This window comes from Leucoraja erinacea, chromosome 26, assembly GCF_028641065.1.
Source record: "Leucoraja erinacea ecotype New England chromosome 26, Leri_hhj_1, whole genome shotgun sequence".
Lineage (NCBI taxonomy): Eukaryota > Metazoa > Chordata > Chondrichthyes > Rajiformes > Rajidae > Leucoraja > Leucoraja erinaceus.
In genome coordinates this window covers 28,876,920-28,897,242 of record NC_073402.1, presented here as the reverse complement: position 1 = coordinate 28,897,242, position 20,323 = coordinate 28,876,920, and the positions used below count along the sequence as shown (strand labels likewise).

Genomic DNA, 20,323 nt, shown 5'->3' with positions numbered 1-20,323 from the left:
TGCACATTGACTGGACAGGTAAGAGGGAAAGTGGGTCAAAATGCACCACAAAATCAATGGCATTGATAGAGGCCTTGAGAACCGTTGCCAAGCTTTTTAAAATCTGCATTGCATATTCGGACAAAATAACGTTCAACCCAGGTCCAAGTTCCTATCAAACTTCAAGAGAAAGGGCAACGTAAAAAAAAGGACAAAGGAAATAAAAATAAACAAAAAGACCACCGATATTTAGCAGTGTTTAAACATTTTTTTAAATCACCTTGCATAAAGCAGTCAGGTCTCTCAATTTACTTTTTACCAGAAATTCTGCGGTGATGTCACGAGGGTGTTTCACCTCAGAGGCTTCTTTATACTGTTGATGAAGCTCTTTAATTTTCTCTTTCAGCGATACCATCTAAATAATATGCAACAATAAAGACATTAAAAACTTGTTGAAGCAACATAACCTTTGACAAAACCGTGAGATTTTCTAATTTTAGATTGCTTGCAGCTACATTTATAGAAGCCGCTTTGTACTTTCTGTTAACATTCTGCCCAATTACTTCTCCCCAGACGATACCAGATTACGCACTTCATGGTGTTCCAACAACCCAAACAGGTCACATTGTTTTTCACATCGCAATTATGCTTACAAGCAAGCAGCTTTAACCAGGAACATGCAAGGCTGAAGAACGGCGATGAAAGGAAAGCTACAAATTCCACAGATCAAAAATAGCAATTTAATAGAAGAGCTGGAATTACACAGAACTGTTAACATCTGGAAAATAAAATAGGCAGGTCAACATATCTGATGTAGACTCTTAATCAGAACAATCTCAATACCAAGGGACTGCGTTTGAAAGGTTCACCTCACTGCAGAACCGGCTATATGTTCCTATTTTGTTTTAATTCATATTTCATAATTATGTCTGAAAAGAAAATGTAAAGATAAATGGTGGGAGAGAAAACAAGGAGCAACTAAACTGTTATCCCACCGGTGTCGTAAAAACATACACTGGCATATTTAATAAAGAATGAGATATTAAAACACTCAGAAACAGAAAATCATAAAAACCTAGAGGTGCTGGAAATCTCAAAATTAAAACCTGCTTCAGTCTATAAAAATACATGGCAAAACATTGACATTAACACAGTCACCAGATACTAGTCATCACCAGCAGCGCCACCATAGGGCAGACGAAGGCTTTGCGCTCCAATACAAATTCAGTGAACGTAAAATAAGGGGCTTGTAATGACCTGGACTGATCTACTTTTAAATATGTTCCTGCTTTTAAGATATTCAGCCGAATTCAAAAACACTAGAAATGTTTGCACATTAATCTCAGCTCTTCTAGATGAGTGCGAAAATGCACAGTTGAAAAAACACTACAATAGATTAAGGTATCACCGTGACTAATGGTGGGCCCCATTGCTGCTCGTTGTCTTATAGATGACTTGGATGAGATGGTACAAGGCATGGTAATTTTGCCACATAGATATCACCAACATAGGTGGCATTGTAGACAGTTAAAAAGATGACCAAGAATTACACCAAGAACTTGACCTTCTGAGCAAGAGGGCTGATAAATTGCAAATGGAGTTTAATTAAGTGCACTTTGCATTTTGGGAACTCAAACCCGAGCAGGACCTTCACGGCAAATCATAGAGCATAGCAGAACAGATGGAGCGCGGAGTACAAGTCCATAATTCCCCGAAACAGACAGACTGGTGAAAAGTCTTTTGGCAGTGGACCTTCATCAGTAGAGGGACTGAATGTAGATTTTGGGATAGACAAAACGCTGGAGTAACTCAGCGGGTCAGGCAGCATCGCTGGAGAAAAATAGGTGACGATTCGGGTTGTTACCCTTCATCAGATTGTAACTTTGCATTTATACAAGACATTCATGAGGCCACACTTGGAGTATAGTATTCAGTTATGGTCACCCTGTTATAGAAAAGATGCTATTAAGTTGGAAAGAGCGTAGAAGAAAAGATTTACAAGAATATTGCCAGAAAAGCAAAGTTTTAGTAATCTTCGGCAGGGCGGCACAGTAGAACAGTGGTAGAGTTGCTGCCTCACAGCACCAGATACCTGGGTTCAACCCTGACTACGGGTGCTGCCTGTACGGGGTTTGTATGTTCTCCCTGTGACATCGTTGGTTTTCTCTGGGTGCTCCAGTTTCCTCCCACACTCCAAGATGTGCAGCCTTGTAGATTAATTAGTTTCAGTAAAAAATGTAAATTGTCTCTTATGTCGGACAGTGCAATGCACAGGATGATGATCGCTGGTCGGCACGGACTCAGTGGGCCGAATGGGTTGTCTCCGCACTGTATTTCGAAAGTCTAAAGTAGTTCAGGGTAGTAGACAAGAGTTTTAAAGTGAGGGGTTTAGTTGTTGCTTCAGAGATGCGACCATCTAAATCAACAGATGTTATTCTAACACTGTCTCGTTACAACCAGGGGCAGCAAACTGAAGAAGGACCTCGACCCGAAGCATCACCTATTCCTTTTCTCCAGAGATGTGGTCTGTCCCGCTGAGTTATTCCATCTTTTTGTGTCTATCCACAGTAAACTAAGACCCAGTTTCCAATTTCCTACAGATAAAAGCTACAATCTGTTTTTTTTTTTTGCATCATGGCTATTTACAGGACACTCCCAAGAGAAAACAGTGGGATAGGTATTTATTAAGCAGCATACATTACAAAGGAAACTAAGTGCCAAAGGCAAAATGTGTAATTCATTTTTTAAGTTAGCACCAACATCTTTAGTGAGAGTCCAAGAGTGTTTTAAGAGTTTTCGGTTAAAGTTCAGAACACTAACATTTTAAAACAAAAGCTCGAACAAGTGTAATCTTCCCAAGTCACTCCCACGTGATAAAAAATAAAAAGAGCCTGCAGCACGATATTATCTTGCTCCACTCCTAAACTTAAGTTCCTTTTCCAGAGTGAATCTCCTTTTCCACAAACAGACCGCTCACAAATGACATCAAGTCAACACATTTTCTTTTCATTCACACCCATCCGCATGTAACGCTGCCCAATTATTTTTAAAGTGCATCTTCTTCTGCAGATATTTAAGTTGAGGATGTACAAGAAGTTAGATTTATGTTCCGTGCAGTTCTACGGGAAGGAGGTGGAACTCTGGAGAGTGTGCAGAGGAGAGGTTTACTAGTAATGCCACCTGGGTTAGAGGTTGTCAGTTATCAGGAGAGATTGAACAAACTTGGAAGGTAGACAAAAGTGCTGGAGAAGCTCAGTGGGTGCAGCAGCATCTATGGAGCGAAGGAAATAGGCAACGTTTCGGGCCGAAACCCTGAAGGGTTTCGGCCCGAAACGTTACCTATTTCCTTCCTGAAGAGTTTTGGCCCGAAAAGCGTATAAGATAGTTAGTAAAGATAGATCAGCCACGATTGAATGGCAGAATGGACTTGATGGGCCGAATGGCCTAATTCTGCTCCTATCTGGATGGACAAAGGGCAGAGATGAAAGGGTAACAAGAGGGCAGACAGAAATGCTGGAGAAACTCAGCAGGTGCAACAGCATCTATGGAGCGAAGGAAATAGGCAACGTTTTGCGTTACCATTTTCCTACGCTCCATAGATGCTGCTGCGCCCGCTGAGTTTCTCCAGCACTTTTGTCTACCTTCGATTTTCCAGCATCTGCAGTTCCTGCTTGAACAAACTTGGAGTGCTTTCTCTAGGTCGTCAGAGGCAGAGGGGAGACCCGATAGAAATACCGATTCAGGGGAAACATGATAGAAATAGATAACATTACGGGACGTATAGATTGGGTGGATAGCGAGAACCATTTCCCCCAGGGTGGAAATGTTACATACTAGAGGGCAGAGCTTTAAGGCAAGAGTGGGAAAGGTTAAATGAATGGCAGATTCCTGGAACACACTCTACCAGGGATGGTGATGAAAGCAGATAGGATAGTGGGGTTCAAGAGGCTTCTACATAGGCAAATGAATGGGAAATTAATTTAACTTGGCTTCATGGTTCGGTACAGATATCTTGGGCCGAAGGCACTGTTCTGCTGTTCTATTTGTAGTGATGCTACACTCTAATTGAAAAGACTAGGCTTGTATTCACAGGAGTTTAGAAGGATGAGGTGGGGAGGGTCTTATAGAAACATATCAAATTATAAAAGGGCTGGACAAGCTAGATGCGGGAAAAATGTTCCCAATGTTGGGCGAGTCCAGAACCAGGGGCCACAGTCTTGGAATAAAGGGGAGGTCATTTAAGACTGAGGTGAGAAAAAACGTTTTCACCCAGAGTTGTGAATTTATGAAATTCCCTGCCAGAGGGCAGTGGAGGCCAAGTCACTGGATGGATTTAAGAGAGTTAGATGGAGCTCTAGGGGCTAGTGTAGTCAAGGGATATGGGGAGAAGGCAGGCACGGGTTATTGATAGGAGACGATCAGCCATGATCACAATGAATGGCAGTGCTGGCTCGAAGGGCCGAATGGTCTCCTCCTGAACCTATTTTCTATGTTTCTAATTTGGAGTAGATACAAGGTGTGTCATACAGAAAATGAGACAGACTAAGAACATGACCACTCACTATTTAACTAAATCTTGTTGCGGTTTTCCTTCACTATGAGACCTAATAGACAAAAAGGTCAAAGTGCAGTTTTTATATAAAATTTAATGGGACTTCAAATCACCTTATTAAGTAATTCTTTCAGGTCCTCTTGCGTCTTCACAATTTTCTTCCAGTGTTCAATTTGCTCGTCCTTCACATGTTTCTCCTGCAGCCTAATAAGATGTCCAATTATTGTCATAACGCAATCAATACCTTGGAGGTTATTGCCAGTTAATCTTATTATGTAAATAAGTTCTAATTTGAGGAAGGACATTCTTGCTATTGAGGGAGTGAAGCGTGGGATCACGAGGTTTATTCCCGGGATGGCGGGACTATCATATGATGAAAGAGTGGATCGACTGAGCTTGAATTCACTGGAATTTAGAAAGATGAGAGGGCATCCTATAAAAACAGGTAGAATTGATAAAGGATAATAATAATAATAATAATACATTTTATTTATGGGCGCCTTTCAAGAGTCTCAAGGACACCTAAATTGGACAGGTGAGATGCAGGAAACAAGTTCCCGATGTTGGGAGGGGAGGGGAGGGGGAGTCCAGAACCAGGGTCCACAGTTTAAGAATAAGGGGTAGGCCATTTAGAACTGAGATGAGGAAAACATTTTTCACCCAGAGAGTCGTGAAATTCTCTGCCTCTGAAGGCAGTGGATGCCGATTCACTGGATGCATTCAAAAGAGAGCTAGATAGAGCGCTTAGGGCTAGCGGAATCAAGGGACATGGGGAGAAGGCAGGAACGGGGTACTGATTGTGGATGATCAGTCATGATCACAATGAATGGCGGTGCTGGCTCGAAGGGCCAAATGGTCTATTCCTGCTCCTATTGTCTATGTTTATGTGTCTATGTAAGCAGGACGCCCCATAGTGGTCCCCTGAGGTCATGAAAATAACTTTTTTTTCGATTCAGTCTCAACATTGCTGAAATAGCCTTCATCAGTCAGGGCATCCGAGTACTTGAGCTGGGATGTCATGTTACAACTGTACAAGTTGTTGGTGTAGTTATGGTCACAGGGTTGTAGGAAGGATGTCATTAAACTGAAAAGGATGCAGAAAAGATTCACAAGGATGCTGCTGGGACTGGAAGGTTGGAGCTATAAGGGGCACGGTTGCACAGTCTTACAGCGCCAAAGACCCAGGTTCGATTCTGGCTATGGGTGCTGTCTCTATGGAGTTTGTACGTTCTCCCCATGACCGGTGGGATTTTCTCCAGGAGCTCCATTTTCCTCTCACACTCCAAAGACATACAAGTTTACAAGTTAATTGGCTTGCTAAAATTGTAAATTGTCTCTGCTGTGTGTGTAGGATAGTGACAGTTGTAGGGATCGCTGGCGGGCGGGACGAAGGGCCTGTTTCCACGCTGTAGCTCTAAACCAAAGTAAAATATAAGGAAAAGCTGGGACTTTCCCACATGGAGTGTAGACGGCTAATGGAGTGACTTTAGAAGCACATAGGAAATGCGGTGCGTTGAGGAAGTGAATGGCGAGTTTTTTTTTTAAACAAAGGTTAGGGTACGGGCCAAACACAGGGAAATGGGATTAGCTCAGGTGAACAATTTGGTCAGGGTGGATGAGTTATACAGCAGCGCTTGTATCCATGCATAACTATGACTATAATCTGGTCACATGGCTGGTCCAGAACTAGTCTCAACCATGAAATGATTGGGTAAAATAAGTTGACTCACAACAAAGGCGCACAACATCCCCTTCTTTGCTGCTGACAAAAATATGAACGCTTCTGAATGCCCCCCAAAAAGAATGGTTCAATAGTTATTGAAATCAAATTAAAAAATGTAAATAAACCCAAAAGCACTTAGCAAACACTCACAAGGAATTAAATAACTTGCCGCATTCCTAGATTTGTCCCTTGCAGGTGAAAGGTCTATTTTGATGAAGAGACTTACTAAACGGATAGAGATCAGAGGGTGGCGAATCTGTGGAATTCGACGGCGGTGGAGGCCAAGTCAATGGATATTTTGAAGGCAGAGATTGACAGATTCTTGATTAGCACGGGTGTCAGGGGTTATGGGGAGAAGGCAGGAGAGTGGGAGTTGAGAGGGAGAGATAGATCGGCCATGATTGAATGGCAGAGTAGACTTGATGGGCCAACAGATAATACTTCTGGGTGCAAATCATTCACATTGATTCAGAAAAATCCAGCAAGTTAATACTTTGCCGTTGGACGCCAAGGGATTTATTGTCAGCACGAACGTTATACAATCAAGCATTCGCTATCCAGCACGAGGCCATGTTCATGTTGGATAGCGACTTGAATTTTTAATTTGTACCCAAGCAGATCTCTAATATAATGAGTGTGAAATACTCACTGTATGACTACTTCCAATGCCTGCCCTAATGAGACAGGTTTGTTGTTTAGGTAGTTGAAGTCTAATTGATGGCTGAGGTAAGATGTGGCCTCCAGTAAACGGTTGAATTCTTGCTCTACCATCTCGTCTTTTTCTTTGGGTACCTTTGGACATCACAAACAAAACACCGTTGTAGCCCAAGAAAAATACATCAGCATCGTTTACTTGCACAGTTAACAGCAAGATCTTCAGCAGGAGAGTTTAGCAAAACTTCATGCTTGTGGGATTATTAAACACCTTAAAAAACTTACAAAATCCTTAAGGGGTTGGACAGGATAGATGCAAGAAGATTATTATTATGTTGGGGAAGTCCAGAACAAGGGGTCACAGTTTAAGGATAAGGGGGAAGTCTTTTAGGATACGCAATATTGTTAGCGATGGCGTCAATAAATGCACCGATTCTCTTTGATTAAGGTGGTAGAGAATGCGGACTTTGGAGGCGCTGTCAAAGGAGACATGGCAATGTACTGGTATGCATTGTGTAGCTGATGGAATTCCATTCATAATGCACCAATAACAAGTGGGAGTAAATGTTCAGGGTGATAGTTGGAAGCCAACCAGGCTGCCACATGCTTGATAGTGAAGGTAGACAAAAGTGCTGGAGAAACTCAGCGGGTGCTTGATAGTAGCATGTTTGAATGTTTCAGGACATAGACACAAAATGCCAGAGTAACTCAGCGGGTCAAGCAGCACCTCTGGAGAAATCGATAGGTGACATTTCGAATTGAGACCCTTCTTCAGACTGAGAGTCAGGGGAGAGGGAATCTAGAGATATGAAAAGGCACAGAACCTATCAGGGTCGGCACAGGTGACTCAGGATAGGTGGAGCCCACAATGGTCCATTGTTGGCTGTGGAGGAGATAATATCTAAGGGATCTACATCTGCAGTTCCTTTCAACACTGAATGTTTCCGGAGCTGCACTCATCCAGACACTGAATCAACTGACTATTTCAGTTTCAAAATACCCAAAATATTCCCCATTGAAAAATATATTGAAGCAGCAAAAATAAGAACAGCAAACGGAACTTTGATAAAAAATGGGGAATGAGGATCGCCACATCAAGTCATGTTATATTTTGCTCTTGGCTTATTCTTGGTGTACAGTGTCATTGGAAATCCCTCAATATTACAAATACAATGATAATAATCAGATAAAATTAATGCGACTCATATCATGGTTATTGAGCACATTTTATAATTATTCCCAATGCTAACATCCGCAAACAATTACAATTATCTTTTACTCCCGACTACCTTATGCTGTGAGGTTTCATAATATATGCCCAACTAGTAAAAGTAACAATACGTACGTTTGTGCATCTTTCTCCCTTCATTAGGATCAGATTCCAAAATCAGCAGTGACATAGAATTTAAAATAAGAGGAAAAATGTATTAGTGTATTGACCCAATTATCACATTTTTGAGGTATTCAACTTCAAACAAATTCCATATCACATCACTCAGGCCAACTCAAAATACTTCATGTATAATTAATTATTTGTATAACCATCGCTTTTACATAGATGACAAATGGCAGCCATTTTGCTTTAGGCAAAACTATTGTAAATTATGAAAATGTTAATTAAATGTTTGGACCCTTGATCGAGACAGCATCAGTACCAATCTAGGGGAACATTCTGCTTTTCCCCTTGGTGATAAGATTTTGAATGCTAACTTGGCATTTCACCACAAAGGGCAGCATCTCACATAAAGCAGCACTTCCCCAGTACTACACTCGTATATCTGACCAGAACCCACATGTGTCTAAATTACTTTTGTCTCAAAGAGGAGCCATAAATAATCCCACGCACAATGCAATAAAAATCAAAATAATGCTCACTTTTCAAGAATTAACAAAAAAACTTATTTGAACATGGCAACCGAAGATTTCTGAGAAAACCCACGCAGGTCACGGGGAGAACGTACAAACTCCATAGAGACAGCACCCGTAGATGGATTGAACCCGGGTCTCCGGCACTGCAAGCGCTGTAAGTCAACTCTACCACCGCGCCATGATATAATAATGAATGCCCAAATAACTAGCTGCAGTACCCGCTCATCTTCCACACACAGTGTTGCAACTTATAGCATGCTTAAGCCAAACATACATTCATAAGATACAGCAAATCATGTTATATGTACAAGCATAATCTATAATTTGAGACTTACAGCCTGCCCATTTGCCTCGTACAGCGGGCATTTTTGTTTTATTTTAGCCAACTCCATGTTAACTTGCTTGCTGACCACTGCCATTGGGTTTCCACCTGCAGAAGAATGGTTAATAACAATAATGGAGAGAAATTCCACTACATCACTACATGATAGTCAGACACTTGAGAATAAAATCCTCCTGCAACATGTTCAGAATAGACTTGTGCAAATACATAACTATGGCATCCAGAATACTACACTAGCATTACTGTAAAAAAAACTGTTTCTCACTCCTGATGGGGATACAGTCACTTCACTAATTAAACGGTTTAAAACGAACAGCCATGATCATATTGAATGGTGGTGCAGGGTCGAAGGGCTGAATGGCCTACTCCTGCACCTATTTTCTATGTTTCTAAGTTAAAACTGAGAAGCTGCTTCCTGATGCTTCCTGAGGTGGGGAAAAAATCCAGAAAACCGCAATATTAAAATTACAACTCTCTGCGAGAATTGAAACCTGAAGTCCCCTCACGCAAAACATTTTGGAAATCCTAAACTCGCTTCCCAAAATGTTGTAGGTCCTGGCACAGCCCAAGTTGCCAGGGTTTCTGTCAAGTACAAGTGCTTCTGCTGTTACTCAATGGTCGCATTCTTAGGAAAATTCATGTTATACAAAATTGTGTTATAATGACGATCATGTCGGGGGGGGGGAAGAGAAGAGGGGGTAAAAGGCCAGAGAAATTCACTCGCAATTACTTTTAGGATTTTCAAAATTATAGGTCTTTTCAGCGGGCGCAGGTTTATTTTTGTTACTGCAAACAAGAAAACAGTAAAGGCTGCATTTTACTAGAGTATCGTTGCACAAATTGACTGTTTGTCAATTTTAATGGCCACCTACAGTTTAAGTAGAAACTGTGTTCTTCAGAGTCAAACGTTAACCGATCACTGCGGAGAAGTTACATGGAAACAGGATTTTGTCTCCTGTAGCACTTAAATTCAAGAGGTTTTTTTCTGCTTGCCAATTTCCAAAGTAACTCAAGTTCCTGATCAAAACTGTATTGTAACCAATTCAGCCCTCATCATGCAACAAAAAAATCCCTAATTTACTCATGTTATATCCAATCTGTTATTGAAACGAGTTTAAAAAAGTCCACAAGGGAGCAACAGCATAAACAGAACAATAGAACATGGTGATAAGGGGCTGAATTGCATGTTCCTGCTCTCAATACACCCAGAGCCTCATGCATAGTCAGTCTCTCCCCAAATGTGGGAGTTGGGGGTCGGAAGGACATTTTGCAAGCTCAGCAAAACTTACCAAGTCCTGTCACAACCATGGCCCCCAGATCAGCAACGTAGTTTCCCTTTCTGAACGTGGCAACACGTCCTCCAACACGGTCCTGCGATTAAAATGAGGATGCAGCGATGAAGGATCTTTACATACACAGCCAGGTAGCAACATTATATTATAGGTAGAGACATTACTTCCCATTTACAACCTCATTTCCAATATTAAGAGATGAACCAAATCCCGAGCCACAAGCATTTGTGTTATTTTGGATTTATAAGCTTGTTTCTGGCCCCGCAAATATCAAATTTCCCATCTTAAAGTAAACGAGACATGGCCTTACCCTTGCCTCCAGAACAATGACGTCCATTCCAAAGCTCTGTAACTGGCGAGCGGCTGCCAAACCTGACACTCCAGCTCCTATGATTATAACCTTCCCGGTCTTCTTTGCTATGAATCAGATATTTTTCCAGTTACCAAATAAAGAAAATACAAAATCAATGTCAAGGCTGAACATTCACGTTAAGAGTATGCCCCAACCTAAAAAAAAAGACAAAATGCAGGAGTAACTAAGCAGGTTACTAAATTTAGAAGATTGAGGGGGGATCTTATAGAAACTTACAAAATTCTTAAGGGGTTGGACAGGTTAGATGCAGGAAGATTGTTCCCGATGTTGGGGAAGTCCAGAACAAGGGGTCACAGTTTAAGGATAAGGGGGAAATCTTTCAGGACCGAGATGAGGAAATCATTTTTCACACAGAGAGTGGTGAATCTCTGGAATTCTCTTCCACAGAAGGTAGTTGAGGCCAGTTCATTGGCTATATTTAAGAGGGAGTTAGATGTGGCCCTTGTGGCTGAAGGGATCAGGGGGTATGGAGAGAAGGCAGGTACAGGATACTGAGTTGGATGATCAGCCATGATCATATTGAATAGCGGTGCAGGCTCGAAGGGCCGAATGGCCTACTCCTGCACCTATTTTCTATATTTCTATGGTCAGACAGCATCTCTGGAGTTCGTAGATGGGTGACATTTCAGGTCAGGATCCTTGTTCAGACTCTGGTTTCTGGTCACCCATCCACATTCCCTAGAGATTTTTTGGTGAACCAGCACCTGCAGTTCCTTTTGTCTACAAGCATTGACCTAATCAGATTTAAATATCATTTAAGTGGCTAGTTTACAATCCCGACTTAACCTCAACCTCTGTGAAATCCCTCAGCGATGCCTTCACCTCCTCCACACTGCTTGGTGATCTATACGGACTCGAGGTGCTTCATTGCCTTGGATTCACAATTTACATAATTGTTCACATGTTCACATTTTTTTGTATTCAGCAAGCTCTTTTAAGAAGTCTTGTTTCTTCTCATTTGGGGCACTAGCACATTACCAAATTCCTTTGGCCATTATTGCAAGCCATGCCTCCTGTTGTTCAGCTCCCAAGTTCAGGAACTCTATACCCAAGTTTCTCCATCTCTCTAGAAATCTACCACAAAGGCCATATGGACCACCCATCTTCCTTTGCAAAGACAAAGTGCCGGAGGAACTCAACGTGTCAGGCAACATCTGTGGAGGGAATAGACAGGCCAAATTTTGGATTGAGATCCTTTTTCAAACTGAAAAAATATGAATTTGAAGAAGGATCCCAACCTGAAATGCCCCACAGATGCTGCCCGACTCGCTGAGTTCCTCCAGTACTTTGTATTTTGCTCATGATTCCAGCATCTGCATTTTCCTGTGGTTGGATTACATCTGATAAAAATCTCCGTGAAAGTATGGGATTTAAAGGGACTCGATAAAAAGGAACAGTCAATGTGAGTAAAAAGTTCTATAAGAATGGGTTGCAAAAGTACGTGCAACAGTAGCAGGAGCAAACAAAAACTCTGTAATATCGTTCGATAATTAAATCTCATACTACTTGTTTTTAAAAAGAGTTCATGTCAGGAAAGTTCGGACAGTTATGGACAATCTCTTACTTGGAAGTGGTTTCACCCGTTTGTAGATACCAAAGTTGATTAGACCATGACGCTCCAAGTAACTGTGTATCCTGTGAACTAGTACTGCATCACCTGACAAAGAGGACATCATTACGTAGGCCTGGACTAAACAGGTTAGCAAAATGCATAAAACAGGTTATTTAGAATTTAGTTAAAATGCATGCATATACCAAAAGTGGCAGGAAAGCCACAGCTGAAATTTCATACAAAAGCTTAACATTTTTCTCTAAAAATTATTAACCGATTTGCACCGTTGACAATCACACACAAAAATCTGAAGGTTTAAATATTCTATTAAAATTATTCGCCATTTCATATTCCAAGATGACTGCTTTACAGAATGTCATGCCATGCTTTATACGCAATGCTACAAACGCACATAATAGATTACTCCAACTTACTGTTATAAGGAGACTCCAGCTGCTGGTGAGTTACCTCAAAGGACAACTGTACCTTAGGGTTGTCCAGCCAGAGCTGCAGCTGTTTAAATAGGAAGAGAAAAATAGACAATGAACAACTGCATGTTATATTTAGAAAATATGTATTCTGTTCCAAGGACGTCAAATAACACCCAACATACAAAGATACCAGGTAGACACATAAAATTACAGATTAATACACAAAACAACACAGGGTGCTGGAGTACATCAGGAGGTCAGGCAGCATCGCTGGAGAACATGCATAAGTGACTTTTCGGGCCGACATCCTCTTTCAAACTGAAAGGATATCAGATTTATTTTCTTAGTTGTAAATATGTGGAAATATGTCAGGGTAAAAGTTTAGGCATCAAGAGTATGGAGAAAAAGCAGGACAACAATGAGATTGGGGATTAGCTGTGATTTTAATGAATGGTGAATATGGCTGGAGGGGTAAAATGACCTACTCCAACTCCTGTTTTCACATCACCCAACACAGCGCCGTTTTGTGGAGTGCTTTTGGTCTGAAGATCCATAGGAAAATAAAGTAACAGTTAAAAAAAGTCACATCTGCCCTGACTGTGTGGCAAGTGCTGGCGTGCGAGGAACCCAGTGTGGATCATTGCCTTCACAGGCACCACATAGAGCTTGGCATGGCCTGTCGTTGGGACAGGCTGGGACACACACGTGGTCATTCAGCACCAAGATGTGGGGTTCCGAGCCTCGTCCTGTTCAGCATCATGAATGCAGATCACTGCTGGGGAATGGGAGCACCTGCCCCAATGTTCACAATTGAAACCAAATCCTATGATAATTCCCGTCATTTCCCCCCTCCTCCCCTCCGTTCAATACAATAGAAGCTGCCGTCTCCCACTCTCTTTATTTGGCTACGCAGCTTGCCTGGCACAAGGACTTCCCCATGGGTACATGGTCAATAGGCAGCTATCACCATAGGGTTTGTTACCGCAGAAGGTGAGGAGGGCAGGGACTCATGCCAGTGAAGCATATGGCCACATTCAACTGTGAATCAGAGTCAAAAGTCGGTTCCTGGGAACACAGCACAAGGGTTTTGCCAAGTGCTAGTGTGCTGGCACAGATTTTGGACACAATGAAATCTTCCTTTTGCCAACAATAACCAACTGGAGTATTTGCTGGTTTTTAAGCAGACAATGTCATTGAGCTTCTGATACAGCATGGTGTCCTCCACAGGGGATCCAGTGAATCAATCCACAAACTAGTAACAAAGAAAGCTCTTCAACTAGACCGAACAACATTTACAGTCACGTACAAACCAGGAACTTAGATTAGATTTACACCCCAGCGGTATGAACATTGACTTCTCCAATTTCAGGTAGTCCTTGCTTTCTCCCTCCTTCCCCTCCCCTTCCCAACTCTCCCTCAGCCTACTGTCTCTGCCTCTTCCTTTCTTCTTCCCGCCCCCCCATCCCCCACATCAGTCTGAAGAAGGGTCTCGACCCAAAACGTCACCTCTTCCTTCGCTCCATAGATGCTGTCTCACCTGCTGAGTGTCTCCAGCATTTTTGTCTACCTAGGAACTTAGATTAAAATGCTTTGCAGACAGAAAAATAAAGACTCTGAATAAAGTTAAGGATGGGATTGTTGTAGCCCAACCGGCAATTTCAGGATATGTGTGTGTAACCAGGCAGAACCAACTACATGAGCTGCAGCCTTAAGTTCCCATGATTGAGTCTGTCCGCAAATTCTGGCCTGCGATTGTCACCTTGTCCATTTTTTAATTAAGATTTTCAATAGCAGTTTTCAATTTAAGGAAGTGATAGCAGGAAATTTAAAGAACGTAATGGGAATGAGCAGAATCAGCATGAATTTGTGCACTGGGAATTTTTTGAGATTGTAAGTGGTACAATAGAATAGACACCTTGAATTTTCACAAAAATCTTTTGTTAAATTGCCACTTAAAAGTTACACACCAAAATTGCGTCACATGGAACTGGGGTGATATTTATGGATATTAATAGAATATGGATATAAATGTATGGATCTTAATAGAAAAGAAAGTGGAAGAAACAACTCATTTGCAGATTGATAAACTGTAACAAGTGCACTGCCACAGATGCTACTGGAGCCCCAGAATTTTGCAATTTACATCAATGATTATGGTGGATTCAGAGAGGCTGCAAGGGTTTATAGATATACGTGAATCTAATCCTATGGTTGAAATCCCTCATCGCTAAAATCATTCCACTGCTTAGATGCACATCTTAATTTTAGTGGAAGGAAGCTCTCCTCCCCCTCCCCTAATATAATCAATTCCCATGCCCTACAGTGTTCAAGTTGACGATATGCAGAGTACTGCCCTGCCGACTACAAATTCAGGTGTTCAAATACTTTTCCAGTTAAGCACCAGTTTCTTGCAGGAATCTAGAACACATCATTAACCAGCAGGTTATTTGCAGTCATCGAGATGTATGCCCCATTCGAGTCCATGCTTGCAAACAAAAAAAGCATTATTCAGCCCAACCCCCACTTTTGAGTCCATCCAGGGATGGACTCAAATCCTTGTAGTTTTAAACCACATTAAAACTGAAAACATACATGCAGACAAAAATGGAACATGGAAAAAGAAGAGCTTTAGTGGGATTACATGGGCGTCAGCAGCTGGCTCCACCTAATATGAACCACATTCATTCTATTCTTTCGCAGGTGGACACAATGGCCTGACAAAGGAATTCTGCCAAGATTTGCAAGAAATACAAAAACTGGACTTCACAGTGGTGTGGCACTTCATTGAAGTTCTCCGTTCCATTGAAATGTTACAAAACTGACATGCTATGAATTTCTGGTGCAAATCAATTTCATTTGAATTTTAGTTTAGTTTATTGTCACGTGCCCTGAGGTACAGTGAAAAGCTTTTGTTGTATGCTAACCAGTCAGCAGAAAGACAATACATGATTACAATCAAGCCATCCACAGTGTCCAGATGCATGATAACGGGAATAACGGAAATGTTGTGGAGTGAATGCCCTAAATAAATTCATAAAGCTGTCCAGAGCAACGGGGGCATGTCACCCATAAAGGGGAACTTGAAAATTGAACTCAACATTCACCATCTAACATTACTAACAGTCAGCAATAAAGAAATGATGATTTGAAACAGAAACTTACTGTGCGGTTTCTGATGTACAGAAACACCTTCTGGGTCTGCGCTGGACCACTGATAATGTCGGGGAAACAGGCTGCTTCCTGGGATGTCATGCGATCGTGAGGTAGGCGACTTTGGAAAGCAGCACCCTCAACACCTGACAAGAATGAACTTGCAAAATTAGTGCAATAAAACTTTCAACTTAGGACCATGAAGAAACACGACAAAAAGCTTTAGTCTCCAATTTAAATGCCATGTCGGGGGTGATAACTGCTGGCCCCAACAAGGCTCGTCGTGGAAGCCCTCCAAGCGCTGTCATCCGTGCCCCTGGAATCCGTTCTAAACAAGCGCCCAAGATCAAACCATCATCACTAGCTTCCCAGGCGCAGATCAAACTTCAGCTGCAGATACGTTTGGACCCCCAAATCCCAGTAGTCACTCGACACCTTCCTTCCTCACAAATACTACTTGTGACATGAACGTAAATTAAACACCAAGTTCAAAAAGCACAGAGAATCAAAATAATTTTTAAAAGGTAATTTATAAAATACGTACCGGCGATCGACCCTGCCAGATTGATGTTGCTCCAATGCACTGCGGGAACGAACGTAAAAACATTCACATGCATGCGCGCACACTACTGGTTTCCCTCATTTCCGCGGTCATATTAAAACAGTTTTATTTTTATCATTAATATATTGTGTCATAGAAATTTAATGAGGGCCTCAACACCTCTCCTCAAAATGCGCCTTCTGCTGCCTGTTAGAAATGTTTTATATGATTTATCGTAACAAATCATTGCATTCAGTCAATCCAACTTGAATGCATAGTTAGTAGGTCTCAATTATATTATTTTAATTATTATCAGAACTTTGGCATTGGTATGTGCAGAACTCTAAAAATAGGCGTGAAGTTTTTGCACACTTTAGGGTTAGAGAAAGTGGGGTGGTTTCTACATAAATATATAGTAATAAAATTAGTCAAAAGCCACAATCTACATAATATCATTATTGACAACGGGTTATGCAATAATGTACGCTTAAATAGAATAGAAAGAAAAGCAGAACCCCTGATCGACTTCAAGGTGTCATGGTCAAAGATCAGGAAGCACCAAGAGCCACATACTCTACTGTTGGCCTCCAGTTAAGTAGCAAAAACAGTACAAAAATTGATCTTGACGTTTCAGAGGAGAGGGGAAGCAGGAAAAACTATAGTATCCACTGATTATTCTCAAAGGACCCCCTCATGCAGCATCAACTGATGCCAAGTTGTGACATTGAATTACATGTTCAAACAACTCTACATTCGAAGGGCTTGTTCATACGCACCATCTAGGCTCAATGGGGACAACAATATGGGCTGCCAATACCTGCATAATTATACCAAGTGTCGTAAAATGGAAAGGAAAGAGATGGGTGGAGGGAGAAACAAGCTTCTATGAAAACAAAATTAGTTTTAGAAATTTTCAAAGCCTTTTATCATTCATACTTCTGAAGTATAATAGATCCTTGCAGTGTATAAATGGATACGTACACACCATCTGGATGAACCATCACACACTTTTACAAAAACACATTTGCTAGTTTAAAAAAAAAACGTTCACAAGTCTTAAAAACGTGGAGTGACCCATAATTACACCTCACTCTACAATCTCCATTTCTGTGCAGACTGAGAAACCAAATCTGTTCCATTGCCTCTATCAATGTTACCCCTCTCAAACAGGTCAAGACAGGTGCTTATAGGGTTTAAGAAGGAACTGCAATGCTGGAAAATCGAAGGTAGACAAAAGTGCTGGAGAATCTCAGCGGGTGCGGCAGCATCTGTGGAGCGAAGGAAATAGGCAACGTTTCGGGCCAAAATGTTGCCTATTTCCTCCGCTCCGTAGATGCTGCCCCACCCGCTGAGTTTCTCCAGCACTTTTGTCTACCATGTGATGCTTAAGTACTCCCGCCATTTCTGGGAAGGACTCCCCCAAAATCTTGCTCACATTCCCTAGAAAAGATATGACCTCAGATATGCAACCAAATGCTTCCTTTGTATTTCCAAGAATTATCATTTCTGCTTTAAGTACAATCATCATCATTATTCAGATGGTATTTTTCCAAAATGCTTACAATATACCATTATACTCTCAATGTTAATTGCTGAAATTAAAAATTAACACATCATTTTTATCCCAAATTGACAAACCTTTTTTTGACCTTTTCAATACATTCGATCCTCCTTTTCTGACAGATTACATCACACAAAATACGTGACTTGGAATGCAAGGCAGCAGCCAAATAGAGATAGCTAAGCTTGAGCAAGATGACCATGATCCACTGAACCTCAAAATTGTTTTAACCCTTTACATTCTGAATTACATTGTTCACCACCAATCAAATACTCAAACAAGGAATGTCACAGGTTTATCCCTGCACTGTGAACATTAAACATTAATAGCATGGCAATACAGAACTGTCACTATAATTTTTTTTAATGAAAAACTACCAAACCAAGCTAAGGAAAGGTGAAGAACATCAGAATTACATCAAGGTTTGCATTGAGAAAAATTATTAAGAAATTACAAAGTATCCAGCTAGATCAATGATTAACACTAGATTAACAGATCCGTGGACTAGAGAACAAAAATGATCCACTTGCTGTCCCAAAATGGAATTAAGAACTCAAAGTATCGTAAGATTTGTCCACGGTGGATATCGACCTGATCGACCACAGAACTAGCCGACAGTAATCAAGAGAATGTCGGCTGAAACTTGCACAAGCTTTGCTTTCAATACATTCTAGAATTTCATACCTTGCTGTAAAAGAAAGCAAGGTCCCATTTTAATGTGTTAAAAGTCACCAACCCAAAACTTTAAATTCTTGGTCTCCACAGATAACCATTGAAACGCCAAGTTGTTTTATTCCACGTTAGATAGTCAGAAACCCTCAAGAAAGCCACTGATAAAAGAGTATGTGTTAAGTAAGTAAATAAGTTTATTGGCCAAGTAGTCACATACAAGGAATTTGCCTTGGCGAGGAGTTTTTTTTTTTTAAAGGCAAATTCAAGATGTTCGCCTTTTATGAACTTAATAGAAAAAACAGCCTAAGTCCATGGGATTGAAGGAGTTACATAACAGAATTGGATATCCATAGTGCCCAGTCTTTTGAGGGCATAAGATTAACTTTTTTACAAGGTATGGTAGATTACATATCAAATACCACTTTTCAGAAAAAGATGACTGGAAGCAACTGCCACTTCCTCGTGGCATGCCAAAATTATTTTTAACCAATTAAGTTATTTTGAATTGTAGAATAATGCTTGTTCATAAATTCATAAATGATTAAAGCAGAATTAGACTAATTGGCCCATCAAGTCTACTCCACCATTCAATCATGGCTGATCTCTTTCCCTCTGACGTGCTGTTGGGTAAAGCATTCCACAGTTCAGACCCAGTGATATAATTCCAATTCAGGATAATCAGCAACTTGGAGGGGATGTGCAGACAGCAGCGTGCCTTTATGCCAGATATCCTCAAACAAAAGGTGATGGATGTAGGAGGTACTGTCAGAGCAGTATGGATGTAACGCAGTGCATTTTGCAGGAATCAAAGCAGCCAGTTTGCATACAGTATGCTCCCACGCTGAGAAAATTCACAAATCTATTTTAGTGCGGTCCCACTATTATATAGGGCATTTTACATTTACCCAAGGCAGCATCCATTTTAAACTCTGACTGCACAGTCTTAACTGTCAGCTTAAACTCTCTGGGGTATGCTTAAGTCTCTGGAGTGGAGCTTGAATACATAACCTACATTTCTATTCATTCTCTCCATCAGGTCAAATACACCAGCTTAGTTTAATTAGCAAACGTAATAAGTGAACAGCTATTGAGCTGCAGCAATTAACTCATGATTTGTAATCTTAGAATTTAAAAGGCTTTGGGATTTAGTTTTTCTCTGTTACGTTTTGGGAAAACTTGACAGATTGTGCACAAAGTCCCTTCGGTTTCTTGAGGGTTTCTTTAACTCTTTCCCATCCCACTGCATAGAAACCAGTCTAAATAAATCCACTTACCAGATGGTTCTTCTGGATCACTTTCAATCTCCTCCTCAGGTGGTGGAGGTAGAGGTGGTGGCACCTGCTTCTTTTCTTTCTCAGCCTTGGCATTGCGTTCCTCCTCCGAATAATACTCGTCCTCTGACAGGTTTGCCAAGCTCTCGTCCATCTCTCTGTACTCAACCTGCAAAGAACGTTGCAAGGAAAAGATACAACCGTTCACTGTAGGTCAATTCCATGGACAGACACCAAAAAAAAAAACACACAAAGTGCTGGAGTAACTCAGCGGGTCAAGCAGCATCCCTGGAGAACATGGATTGGTGACATTTCGGGTCGGGAACTGTCATCTGTCCATTTTCTCCTGCCTGGCCCACT

The 20,323-nt window shown here is 41.2% G+C and overlaps 1 protein-coding gene across 2 annotated transcripts in view; it reads right to left on the bottom strand.

Annotated features, from left to right (window-relative positions):
* The window catches only part of kdm1a (lysine (K)-specific demethylase 1a), a 41,207-nt gene that overhangs the window by 16,576 nt on the left and 4,308 nt on the right, over nt 1-20,323 (bottom strand). Inside the window, exons 2-13 of one of the 2 annotated variants that reach the window (XM_055656585.1) lie at nt 19,967-20,132; nt 16,463-16,501; nt 15,931-16,064; nt 12,772-12,850; nt 12,350-12,475; nt 10,723-10,829; nt 10,410-10,491; nt 9,113-9,207; nt 8,254-8,271; nt 6,904-7,046; nt 4,645-4,735; nt 260-394 (exon numbers count right to left, since the gene is read on the bottom strand). In XM_055656585.1, coding sequence (XP_055512560.1) covers nt 260-394; nt 4,645-4,735; nt 6,904-7,046; nt 8,254-8,271; nt 9,113-9,207; nt 10,410-10,491; nt 10,723-10,829; nt 12,350-12,475; nt 12,772-12,850; nt 15,931-16,064; nt 16,463-16,501; nt 19,967-20,132 — 1,215 coding nt within the window. The remainder of the gene's footprint in view (nt 1-259; nt 395-4,644; nt 4,736-6,903; nt 7,047-8,253; nt 8,272-9,112; nt 9,208-10,409; nt 10,492-10,722; nt 10,830-12,349; nt 12,476-12,771; nt 12,851-15,930; nt 16,065-16,462; nt 16,502-19,966; nt 20,133-20,323) is intronic. The other variant, XM_055656586.1, reaches the window with a different exon arrangement.